Below are 12,837 nucleotides of genomic sequence, written 5' to 3'. Positions count from 1 at the left end.
TCCTGTTAGACTTACGAAACCTAAAACTCTTTCAGAAGCTTCTAATACAGCATTAGAAGAAGAAAAGTTTCTAACCGCATTCAGAGAAATGCATATCAGTTCACCCTTAATATGTAACATTTGCAAACGACGCGGACATAATGCTTCTACATGTCGAAATAATAATAACCGATTTCCAAGATACCAAAATAACTACAATAACATAAATATCAAAGAGGAACGAAAAATAAACCAATTTAGCGCGAGTAAAAATCCATCAAAATTCTGTCGTTATTGTAAAAGGAATAACCACACGATTGACGAATGTAGAATTAGAATATATAACAATGAAAAATACGGTAAAAATCAATCTAATCAAAGTCGCGATCATTTAAACTCCAGGAATTCCGAGACAGCTGCCGTGTCCCGGAATATAAAAAACATTGAAGGCAGAATATTAACATTGAAAAATACAACCGCTTTTGTAACTTTAGATTGTTATCAAGCAGATAGACCTCTTAAATTTCTTATCGATACCGGAGCGGATATATCAATCGTAAAATTAAACTCATTAGAAAGTGAAGATATAGTCGACGAATCAATAAAAGTAACCCTTCGTGGTATAGATAATTCTGATAACCCAACAAAAACATTAGGAGTTATCAAACTGACTTTCCCTTTCGATGAATATATAATTCGTCATAAAGCTCATATTATCGCACCTAATCAAACAAACATTCCCTTGGACGGAATATTAGGAAACGATTTCTTAAAATCAAACAAGGCAATAATAGATTACGAAAATAATTACCTACTCGTTAGAGATAAGAGACTAAATATTCTACACCATTATTCTGATAAACAAGTTACGTTAAACCCTAGAACTGAAACAATAGTTTTATTAAATGTCTTAAATCCGGAAATAAAAACAGGAATCTTGCCTGAAACAGAATTACTCCCTGATGTCTATTTGTCGCGAGCCATTACTTCTGTAAATGAAAAATCACAAGCTTATGCTACAATACTTAATTGTAGTGATAAAGAAGTAAAGCTGACAAATACTAACATAATTCTAGAACCATTCGACGAAACTAAAAGTTTCCTTTATTTTCAAAAAAGTGACAAAATAGATATAACACGTAACGATAGAGTAGTGCAACAACTTCGAGTCGCACATCTTAATAAAGAGGAATCCCATTCTATTATATCACTATGTTCTGAATTTAATCGTGTATTTCATTTAAAAGATGATCCATTATCCAAAACAAACACGATTTCCCACGAGATACCGATAACATCGCAAATCCCCATCTACACTAAGTCATACCGATACCCCGAGGTACATAAAAAAGAAGTTGACAAACAAATTACAGAGATGTTAGACCAAAATATTATAAAACCCTCATCTTCTCCATGGTCAGCTCCACTATGGGTAGTCCCCAAGAAAATGGATGCTTCTGGAACTAAAAAATGGCGGATCGTAATAGACTACCGCAAATTAAATAACGTAACTGTAGGTGACGCATTCCCCTTACCCAACATAAGTGAAATACTAGATCAGCTAGGACATTCAAAATACTTCACAACCCTAGATCTCGCTTCAGGATTTCACCAAATTCCAATGAATGACAAAGATTCAGATAAAACGGCATTTTCAACCCCAACGGGTCATTATCAATTTTCACGTATGCCTTTTGGATTAAAAAACGCACCAGCGACTTTTCAACGATTAATGAACAGTGTACTAACTGGATTGCAAGGCATTAAATGTTTTGTGTATCTGGATGATATCGTGATTTTCGCAAATTCTATAACTGACCATACGAACAAACTTCGCGAAATCTTTAAACGACTAGATAAACATAATTTAAAACTACAAGCAGATAAATGCGAGTTTATGCGCCATGAGGTAGCATATTTAGGACACGTCATTACTCAAAACGGCGTCAAGCCTGATCCTTCTAAAATATCTTGTATAAAGAATTATCCTAAACCGCAAAACGTTAAAGATATCAAATCATTCCTAGGATTAGTAGGATACTATCGAAAATTTATTCTCAACTTTTCTAAAGTCTCACAAAAACTAACTATCTTATTAAAAAAGGACGTATTATTTAAATGGACAAACGAACAAGAAGACGCTTTCGAGACACTTAAAAACGCATTAATTAATGAACCTATATTGCAATATCCCGACTTTACAATTCCTTTCACCCTGACAACTGACGCTTCAAATTCTGCTATAGGGGCAATCCTATCTCAAGGAACCCTAACCAAAGATCTTCCGATAGCTTATGCTTCTCGCACACTCAACAAAGCAGAAATAAATTATTCCACGACTGAAAAGGAATTACTCGCAATAGTATGGGCATGTCAACATTTTCGTCCATATCTATACGGACGAACTTTCCAAATAATTACGGATCATCGCCCATTAGTCTGGTTAATGAACTGCAAAGATCCAAATTCACGACTTGTAAGATGGCGTCTCAAACTTGAAGAATTTGATTATACTATTTCATACAAAAAAGGAAAACAAAATTGCAATGCTGATGCATTATCACGAATAAATATAGATCCGATAGCTAACAAATTAGTATTTCTTAATATAACAAAAGATAACCAGATACCCAACAGAGATAAAGAAATCAGTATTCCCAATGACAAAAATAAAATAATTGTACCCAAACATGATCAAATCCATGAAATATTAAAAGAATATCATGACTCTATTATAGGAGGACATGCAGGTTATAATAGGATGCTAAATAAAATAAAGTTTAAATTTAAATGGCAAAATATGCACAAAGACATCGCAAATTATGTGAAACAATGCGAATCTTGTCAGTCAAACAAAGTATACCGTCAAAAGATTAAGCAACCCATTGAAATAACCACAACTAGCGAATGTGCATTTGAAAAAATCGCATTAGACATAGTAGGACCATTACCCCTAACCGAGGATGGCAATAAATATATCCTAACACTACAAGACGATTTGACAAAGTATACACAAGCATATCCAATACCAAATCATGAAGCCGAAACAATCGCAAGGACATTTACTAGCAATTTCATATGCCAATACGGCGTTCCAAATTCAATTCTTACCGACCAAGGTAAAGAATTTACTTCCAATATTCTAAAAGAAGTCTCAAAATTATTTAAAATACGGCAAATCCAAACTTCAGCATATCACCCAGAATCCAATGGAGCTTTAGAGAGAAGTCATAGTACCCTTAAGGACTATCTCAAGCATTATATTTCTCCAGAACAAACAGATTGGGATCTTTGGATTCCCTTCGCTATATTCAGTTATAATACTACTCCACACACTGCAACGAAGTTCACACCATTCGAATTAATCTTTGGTAATTCACCAAACTTGCCGTCAACCTTAACCAAAACTGAATTTAAATATACTTATGATTCCTTCGCCGATAATTTAAAATTAAAATTATGTAAATCGCGAGAAATGGCTAGAGAAAATTTAATTAAAGCAAAGGCAAAAACGAAAGAAAATTTTAACATTGACAAAAGGTTACGAACATTTAAAGTAGGCGATCAAGTATATCTAACCAATAACGCAACAAGATTAAATAGATCAAAAAAGTTATCACCCAATTTTAATGGACCATACGAAGTTGTAAAAGTAAACAACCCATTAAATATTACAATTAAAATAAAAAACAAAATAATTAAAGTCCATACGGATAGAGTAAAAATAGCTAATTAACGATTTAAATTCATTCAGAACCTACGAAGTTAAGGATGATATTCTCTTTTTATTACTATATATATATTTCATGTATAAATTTTAAGTAGTCCGAGTTATCAAACTTCGAGATGAACCATTCCAAGTAGTCCGAGTTATCAAACTTTGAGATGAACCATTCCAAGTAGTCCGAGTTATCAAACTTCGAGATGAACCATTCCAAGTAGTCCGAGTTATCAAACTTCGAGATGAAACATTCCAAGTAGTCCGAGTATTCAAACCTCGAGATGAACCATTCAAAAGTAGTCCGAGTATTCAAACCTCGAGACGAACCATTCAAAAGTAGTCCGTTCAATATACGTTATCAAGATATTTAAACAACTGTAGGCTAATGACAGCTGCAGTGTATATATATATATTTTCACAATAAAATAACTTACCACACACACACAACTCATACATTCACCTACAATTCTAAATTTTGTACATTACAACAGACAAATGGATAACTCGAATTGTGGCATAGATTCACCAGTGATAATAATTGTTAACATGTATTATATTTTTCGTAAACAAAACGCCACTCGTATGTTTACTCTTAACGGGGGAGGTGTTATAAATATACAGATAATGTTATCACTTAAATATCCTTTTATATATATTATTATATTATTGTTTATGTTATCGTAGGATATTTCTCAATTTTTATGTAACTGTATAAATAGGCCCGACCCACTGGTAAGAAGGAGAATCAGAGTGGGATTTGTGAACGGAGGCCGAACGCTAGACGTTGTTTCGACTGTAAATAATTAATTCAAATATTTATTAGAGACAACAAATGAAAATAATAAAATTTTACAATAAGTGAATTAGAACATTATTTTTGCTCCTTTATGACACATGACCCAGGTGCTAACCGGACACGGCTGCTTTGGCGCCTACTTGAAGAGAATAGGCAAAGAAGCCACCGAAGAATGCCACCACTGTGGAGACCCTAAAGACGACGCCGACCACACCCTTTTCAAATGCGCAGCATGGACGGAAGACAGGACCCGGCTGAAACAAGCCCTTGGCGCTGACACCCACGCTAACAACGACAACGAAGTGTCAGCCGAGCAGATGGTCAAGTCCATGCTCCAGACCAAAGAAAAATGGCTAGCGTGGACGGCGTTCGCTACCACAGTGATAAGGGCAAAAGAGGACGCTGAGCGACTTAGGCGACAAGCCTCGCAAACTCCGCCACCGCCTGCTGAACCACCATAGCCTCAGCGCACGCGCGCAAGTAGCGCCAGGAGCAGACGACGACTGCCGAACGGTTCACGACTAACCACGTGATCGACAGTCGTCGCACCCGCACTTGCACGCGCGCAGCCCCCCCCCCAGGAGAAGCAGCCGACGACCATCGCACTGTTCCGATCGATCGATGGTCATCCCAAGAAGCTCAGATGACTACAGTCGTACAAAAGCGACCGATAGTCGTCACCCAAGGAGAGACAGGGAGATCGAGAGGTGATATATTTTATTGATTTATTACCTTTTGAGCTACCCGAGACAAAATGAAGTGCGCTAGAAGTGCGCCGGGCCACGCTGCCTCTCGAAGCATTACAGACAAGTTAAGTACCGAGAGGCAGTAGGAGCGGAGGGGGGTTTTAGTGGGTAAGAATCCCACACTGCCACTGTATCTGTAGACACGGTGGCGCCTTTTGAAGGTTAGCAATTTGAAGGTTAGCAATTTGGATTTCGCCCCGGACGCTCCACCGTAGACGCCATCAGCCAAGTCGTGCAGACGGTGAGGCTGGCATGGCAGGGGAGCGTCAAGAGGAGCGAGCACGTCGTGTTGATCGCGTTGGACGTTCGCAACGCGTTCAACACGGCGAACTGGAGCACGACTCTCACCGCACTCGCCAACATCGGAGTTCCAGTATACCTGCTGAAAATGGCAAAAAGCTATTTCAGCGGCAGGATACTGGAGTACGAGTGCATGGGCAAGAAATTCCAGCAGGAGGTCACAGCTGGCGTTCCTCAAGGGTCGGTCCTCGGACCGGCACTTTGGAACGCTATGTACGACGGACTGCTGCGACTGCCCATGCCCGAAGGCGCGAGCATCGTAGCGTTCGCGGACGACGCGGCCGTACTCGTGAAGGGGAAAACCGCGACGAATCTGCGACTCGTTGCCGAAACTGCACTAATTCACGTGAAGAGCTGGCTGGACGGAGCAGGACTAGAGCTCGCCGTCCACAAGACGGAAGCCATGCTCTTCACGCGTCGCAGAAAGCTGTCGCCGCCTTCGATCGCCATAGACGGCTTCGAGGTGCCCTACAAGCGGTCACTGCGATACCTCGGAGTCTGGCTCGATGACAAGCTGCGCTTCGCGAAACACGCGGAGATGGCAGCTGCGAAGGCGGCGAGAACGGCGAACGAACTCGCCAGGCTGATGCCGAACGTCGGTGGACCGAAATACAAGAGAAGAAAACTTTACAACGAAGTGGTCCACTCTATCCTACTCTATGGGGCCCCAGTGTGGGCGGACGCCATGAGAGTGGATAGGACGAGGCTCAGTCTGGCTAGAGTTCAACGAAGGAGTGCGCTGAGAGTCGCCTCGGCTTACAGGACAGTCTCGGAAGACGCCATCCTGGCCTTATCCGCAATTCCGCCCGTCGACCTGCTAGCCAAGGAGAGGCAGGCGATTTATAAAGGACGAGCGACGAAGGAACGGGCCAGGGAGCTGACCATGCAGGAGTGGCAAAGTCGGTGGAACGCCTCCCCTAAAGGAAGATGGACCCATAGGCTTATCGGGGATTTAAAGGCGTGGAGTGAGAGAAAACACGGTGAGCTCAGCTACCATCTCACCCAGGCATTAACAGGCCACGGTTGCTTCGGAGTCTACCTTAACAGGATAGGCAAAGAGGCAACCAGTGAATGCTACCACTGCGAAAGCGACGCCGATGACGCAGAACACACTTTGTTCGGCTGCTCAGCATGGGAAGAGCAAAGGGCACAATTAAGAGCTGCGATCGGGGTTGAGGAACCCCTGACTCCCGAAAGCATGACGCCCTCCATGCTGAGCTGCCAGTCTGCATGGTCAGCTTGGGTTACATTCGCAACTGATGTCTTGAAAATTAAAGAAAGTGAAGAGAGACTCCGCCGACAAGGCGGTCGTTAGTAAACAAAAAACTAACAAGACAACTGACATCGCGAAGTAATGCCTAACGGCGGTTTCCGGGACGTCCGTGGTGAGTAGGTGGGGGTAGGTTTTAGTCAGTAAGAATCTGACACTATCCTCCGGCGTTGCCGGGGCATGTCTTATGCAAGATTTCCTACCTCCGGAAAAAAAAAAAAAAAAAAAAAAAAAAAAAAAAAAAAAAAAAAAAAAAAAAAGGTTAGGTTAGGTTAGGTTAGGTTAGGTTGGTTGCAAGGAAGCGCGCAGCAGTCGTTGAATCCGCAAAAAGCGGCACCGGAGCGGAGGACGTCGTCCGCTCACTCAACGACGTGCTGCGAGAAAGCTGCGAGGCGTCAATGCCGAGGCGGAGCCGGGGGGCACGTCGGAAGCCGGTCTACTGGTGGAACGACACCGTAGCCGACCTGAGACGAGAGTGCCTATCCCACCGCCGGGCAGCGCAAAGAAGACCGACTGCAGAAAACGGTCAAGCTTACCAAGAGGCTAGAAAAGCGCTCAAAGTAGCCATCAAAGAGAGCAAAGCGCGATGCTGGGAAGAGCTCTGCAAGTCGGTCGACGACGACCCGTGGGGAAGACCGTACAAAATGGTACGAAAGAAGCTGGCGGTTGGTAACGAGGACCCATTCCTGAACAACGTTGCCAACCTCGAAACGGTAATTGCCAGCCTTTTCCCGCGGCACGTCAAGACCGACTGGAACATTCCAAACAACAGCATCGCCCCCGCAGAAGAGTTTCTTCCGTTCTCTAAGGAAGAGCTGCTGGCAGCCTCAAACCGGCTCAAACCAGCAAAGGCACCGGGACCGGACTGCGTTCCAAACGCAGTCATCAAACGCGTAGCCGAGAAAGATCCCGAGTTGCTGCTAGCAGCTTTGAACGCCTGCCTTGCCCAAGGGACATTTGCCGCCCCGTGGAAACGGCAAAAGTTAGTCCTGATACCTAAGGGCAAAGCAGGGCCACCCGGTCCGTCGGCATACAGACCTCTGTGTATGCTAGACGGAGTTGGAAAGCTGCTGGAGAGGATGCTTCTACAGCGCCTCCAGCACACTTTGGAGAACGGAGAAAGCGGATTGTCACCGCAGCAGTACGGATTTCGCCCCGGACGCTCTACCGTAGACGCCATCAGCCAAGTCGTAGATACGGTGAGGCTGGCATGGCAGGGAAGCGTCAAGCGGAGCGAGCACGTCGTGTTGATCGCGTTGGACATCCGCAACGCGTTCAACACGGCCAACTGGCGCACGACTCTCAGTGCACTCGCCGACATCGGTGCTCCAGTATACCTGCTGAAAATGGCACGAAGCTATTTCAGCGACAGGGTACTGGAGTACGAGTGCATGGGCAAAAAATTCCAGCAGGAGGTCACAGCTGGCGTTCCGCAAGGGTCGGTCCTCGGACCGGCACTTTGGAACGTCATGTACGACGGACTGCTGCGACTGCCCATGCCTGACGGCGCTAACATAGTAGCGTTCGCAGACGACGCGGCCCTACTTGTGAAGGGTAAAAATGCGACAAACCTGCGACTAATAGCTGAAACTGCATTAATTCACGTAAAGAGCTGGCTGGACCGAGCTGGACTTGAACTCGCCGTTCACAAGACGGAAGCTATACTCTTCACGCGTCGCAGGAATATGTCCCCGCCTTCGATCGCCATAAACGACTTCGAGGTGCCGTACAAGCGGTCGCTGCGATACCTCGGAGTATGGCTCGACGACAAGCTGCGCTTCGCGAAGCACGCGGAGGAGGCAGCCGCGAAGGCGGCTAGAACGGCGAACGAACTAGCCAGACTTATGCCTAACGTCGGTGGACCAAAGTACAAGAGACGAAAATTGTACAACGAAGTGGTCCACTCTATTTTACTCTACGGGGCCCCGGTGTGGGCAGACGCCATGAGAGTGGAAAGGACGAGGCAAAGTCTGGCGAAAGTTCAACGCAGGAGTGCACTGAGAGTCGCATCAGCCTACAGGACGGTCTCGGAAGACGCCATCCTGGCCTTATCTGCAATTCCGCCCGTCGACCTGCTAGCCAAGGAGAGGCAGGCGACCTACAAAGGACGGGCGACGAAGGAACGGGCCAGGGAGCTGACCATGCAGGAGTGGCAAAGTCGGTGGAACGCCTCCCCTAAAGGAAGATGGACCCATAGGCTTATCGGGGATTTAAAGGCGTGGAGTGAGAGAAAACACGGTGAGCTCAGCTACCATCTCACCCAGGCATTAACAGGCCACGGTTGCTTCGGAGTCTACCTTAACAGGATAGGCAAAGAGGCAACCAGTGAATGCTACCACTGCGAAAGCGACGCCGATGACGCAGAACACACTTTGTTCGGCTGCTCAGCATGGGAAGAGCAAAGGGCACAATTAAGAGCTGCGATCGGGAGTGAGGAACCCCTGACTCCCGAAAGCATGACGCCCTCCATGCTGAGCTGCCAGTCTGCATGGTCAGCTTGGGTTATATTCGCAACTGATGTCTTGAAAATTAAAGAAAGTGAAGAGAGACTCCGCCGACAAGGCGGCCGTTAGTAAACAAAAAACTAACAAGACAACTGACATCGCGAAGTAATGCCTAACGGCGGTTTCCGGGACGTCCGTGGTGAGTAGGTGGGGGTAGGTTTTAGTCAGTAAGAATCTGACACTATCCTCCGGCGTTGCCGGGGGATGTCTTATGCAAGATTTCCTACCTCCGGAAAAAAAAAAAAAAAAAAAAAAAAAAAAAAAAAAAAAGGTTAGGTTAGGTTAGGTTAGGTTAGGTTAGGTTAGGTTAGGTTAGGTTAGGTTAGGTTAGGTTAGGTTAGGTTAGGTTAGGTTAGGTTAGGTTAGTTGCGCATTGGCACTTGTACAGAGAGGACGTGCGGCCGGTTGCTCTAGCGAAAGGGGCGCAGGCCTAACAGGCGGGCGCATTCCTCGAAGATCTTGAGGATTGGAAGACCAGACATTGGGGACCAGTTCAGTTCAGCAAAAGGGGCGCAGGCCTAATTGCCGGGCGCATTCTTCAGTGATCTTGGAACCCTGAGGATTCGGAGATCAGCTGGACGGACCAGCTGTTGGAGATAACTTGTGATAGTGAAAGTGACACTAAAAGTGCTCCCGGGAAAGTCGGAAAACCTGGACTCGGACTTTTCCGGGTTTTTCCGTCATTTTTCCGAGGTTTTCCGACATTTGGAGGAAATCTAGAGTTTTCCGGATTTTCCGAAAAATTTTCCAAGTGAAACTACGGACACTAAAAAAACCATTTTATAATAGCGCTTTTCCGGGATTTTTCCGGGTAAGTTGCTGTTTTTTAAAGAATTTTCCGGGCTTTTTGGGATTGTGGGTTGCAGACCAAAAGCATTCCACCAAAATTTTCCGGATTTTCAAAGCTGAAAGAAAAATTTTTCCGAATTTTCCGGACATTTTGTCAGCAAATCTTTGGAAGAAAATCCTGAATTTTCCTGGCATTTTCGCGGGACGACTAAGTTTAAAAAATAATATTACATAAACACACCATGTCGCCGGACGCGAACGACCGTGAAGCTCGGCTTAACAGAGCTGTGATGGACCTAGCGAGGTTCGCAAAAAGTCATCCCAATGTGCATAAACCCATAAAGGAGGGGATTATGGCACTTAGGATGATTCTTGCTGAACAACCTTCACAGGCCATGCAAGGAAGCAGCTGCAAAAAAGCAACCGCCACCGCAGCAACGCAGACGCTGCCTAGCAGCAAAAACATTGCTGCAACTTCAAGCAAAGAGTTAAAAATGCACTCTGAAGTTAATAATGTGGCCCAAGCCGCACTGCCTGAAGGGGAAAAAAAAGAGACCCTAGCCGGCCACAAAGCTTCTTCTAAAACTTTAGAAGATTGGAAGCTGGTCAGCAGAAAGAGAAATTCTAAAACTGACAGCAGGCGGTCAAAATTGAAGGCAAAAACGTCAACACGGCTTCAAGAAGAGGCAGCAGCAACGTCTGCAGACCCAGGGGAAAAAAAAGCAGCGGGTAACAAACCGCGCAGAAAGAGAAGAGCCAAATTGGCAGAGACCACCCTTGTGCTCACCTGTGCCGGCGAAGCGCCAAAGTCCTACGCCAGCATCCTGCGTCAGGTCAGCGTAGCCACAAAAGGGACCACTCTCGACGTCCGCGCCACTAAGCGCACCCAGAAAGGCGAACTGCTGCTTCGCCTGGGAAAAAACGGCGAAGGATCTGACGTCCTTCAAACTGCATTAATAGAAGCGGCAGGACCTGGAGCTAAGGTGACCAGGCCCACAAGCACAGCCACCATGACGGTCATAATCCGCGATCTGGACGAAGGCGTCATCGCAGCAGACGTGATCGAATCACTAGCTGAGTCTCTTGGCGACTCAGAAAAAGAAAAGATTACGATTATCAGCTTAAAAGAGGCCTATTGCGGGACTCAAGTTTGCGTCGCCAAAGTGCCACACACCGCCAGGACCGACGCTCAGCTAAAAGAGGGGCGCATCAAGATCGGCCTAGTACGATGTCGCATCAGAATGCGCATCGACATGCTAAGGTGCTACCGATGCTCAGCATACGGCCACACTGCCACGCGGTGCAGGGCGCCCGACCGCTCGGGACTTTGCAGAAGCTGCTGGAAGACTGGACACAAAGCGAGCGAATGTAAAAGTGTACCAAGATGCATCGTCTGCACCAGCATAACTGACAACTTAGCCACAGCTCCGCACCGCTACGGAAGCGCTGACTGCCCTGCTTTTAGAGCGGAGCTAGCGCGCTGCAGAAAAGCCTCGAAATGTCAGTACGGTTTCTGCAAATAAACCTCAACAAATGCAGGGCTGCGCAAGACTTGCTGCAGCAAACTATAGTTGACGAGCGCACAGACGTCGCAATAGTCTCTGAGCAGAACCACAACTTACCGCGGCGCTGGCATTCTGATAAAGGGTCAAATGCCGCTCTTCATTTGCCATCCAGCAGCCGTCTGCTTCTGACCAACGCTGCAAACGCCCTCAGCACCGTCGGCTGGACCTGGATAGAGCTGGGCGACTTACGCGTTTACAGCTGCTACTTTTCGCCGAACTCCCCTATGGAAGACTTTAACCGCAGCATCGCCGGCCTAGAAGAGAGCGTCCGAACATCGACGCTCCCGGTCATCGTAGCAGGCGATTTTAATGCAAAATCCGTCGAATGGGGTGCAGCATCTACCGACGCAAGAGGAGCTCTTCTTTGCGACATGGCGTCAAACCTGCACCTGCACGTTGCCAACACGGGAGGAGAGTTTACCTTCGTTCGGGGCAGCACGGGGTCAGTAATCGACGTCACGTTCATCGATGAAGCCCTAGCGGGAAGAATTGTTGGATGGCGCGTGCTAGATGTCCACTCGCACAGCGACCACCGCTACGTCAGCTTCGAGCTTGCCGACCGAAGCCACAAGCCACCGCCGCACACAGCGCGGGGCTGGTGCGTTCGAAAACTAGACCGCGAGGCCCTTGACAAATTGGTAGCTACTAGGAGCGAGACGGTCAAAGGCATCGCGCGATCGGACGCCTCAGCGGAAAAAGTAGTACGCTCGCTAAACGAGCTCCTGCGCGATGCCTGCGACGCATCGATGCCCAAGCGCGGCTCAAATCTACACCGGAAACCGGCCTACTGGTGGACGGACGAGATCGCTGACCTGCGACGCGCCTGCACAGCGTCCCGCAGACGCGCCCACAGGCACCATTTCGCCGTGCCACAAGAACGCCAGGACTACAAGAACGCTAAAAACGCGCTGCGCCTAGCTATTAAGCAAAGCAAAGCGCGCAGCTGGGACGAACTCTGCAAGTCGGTCGACGAAAATCCTTGGGGGCTGCCGTACAGGATAGTACGCAATAAACTAAGCGTCCGGAACGAAGACCACTACCTGAACAACCATGAAACCATGGAGGCGGTGGTCGACGGACTGTTCCCGCGGCACCCCACTACCGACCGAACTGCAACCTGCGACCCAGCAGCAGAGCTTCCAAGCGGAGTCCTGCCGTTCTCCAAAG

The 12,837-nt window shown here is 46.6% G+C and overlaps 1 protein-coding gene across 1 annotated transcript; it reads left to right on the top strand.

Moving 5' to 3' along the window:
* The first annotated feature begins 4,594 nt into the window (after nucleotides 1-4,594).
* LOC148226821 (uncharacterized) lies at nucleotides 4,595-4,957 on the top strand. The gene has a single exon (XM_088201868.1). The coding sequence runs from the start codon at nucleotides 4,595-4,597 to the stop codon at nucleotides 4,955-4,957; it is 363 nt and encodes a 120-aa protein (XP_088057994.1).
* The last annotated feature ends 7,880 nt before the right edge of the window (nucleotides 4,958-12,837 follow it).

The sequence above is a fragment of the Plectrocnemia conspersa genome, unplaced genomic scaffold (assembly GCF_051122295.1).
Source record: "Plectrocnemia conspersa isolate PC_06_02 unplaced genomic scaffold, ASM5112229v1 ptg000013l, whole genome shotgun sequence".
NCBI classification, from domain to species: Eukaryota; Metazoa; Arthropoda; class Insecta; order Trichoptera; family Polycentropodidae; genus Plectrocnemia; species Plectrocnemia conspersa.
This window is presented reverse-complemented; position numbering and strand designations above follow the sequence as displayed.

What these genes read in the sequence shown, in the direction of transcription:
- LOC148226821 (XM_088201868.1), top strand. Translation starts at nt 4,595, where the DNA reads ATGACCCAGGTGCTAACCGGACACGGCTGCTTTGGCGCCTACTTGAAG.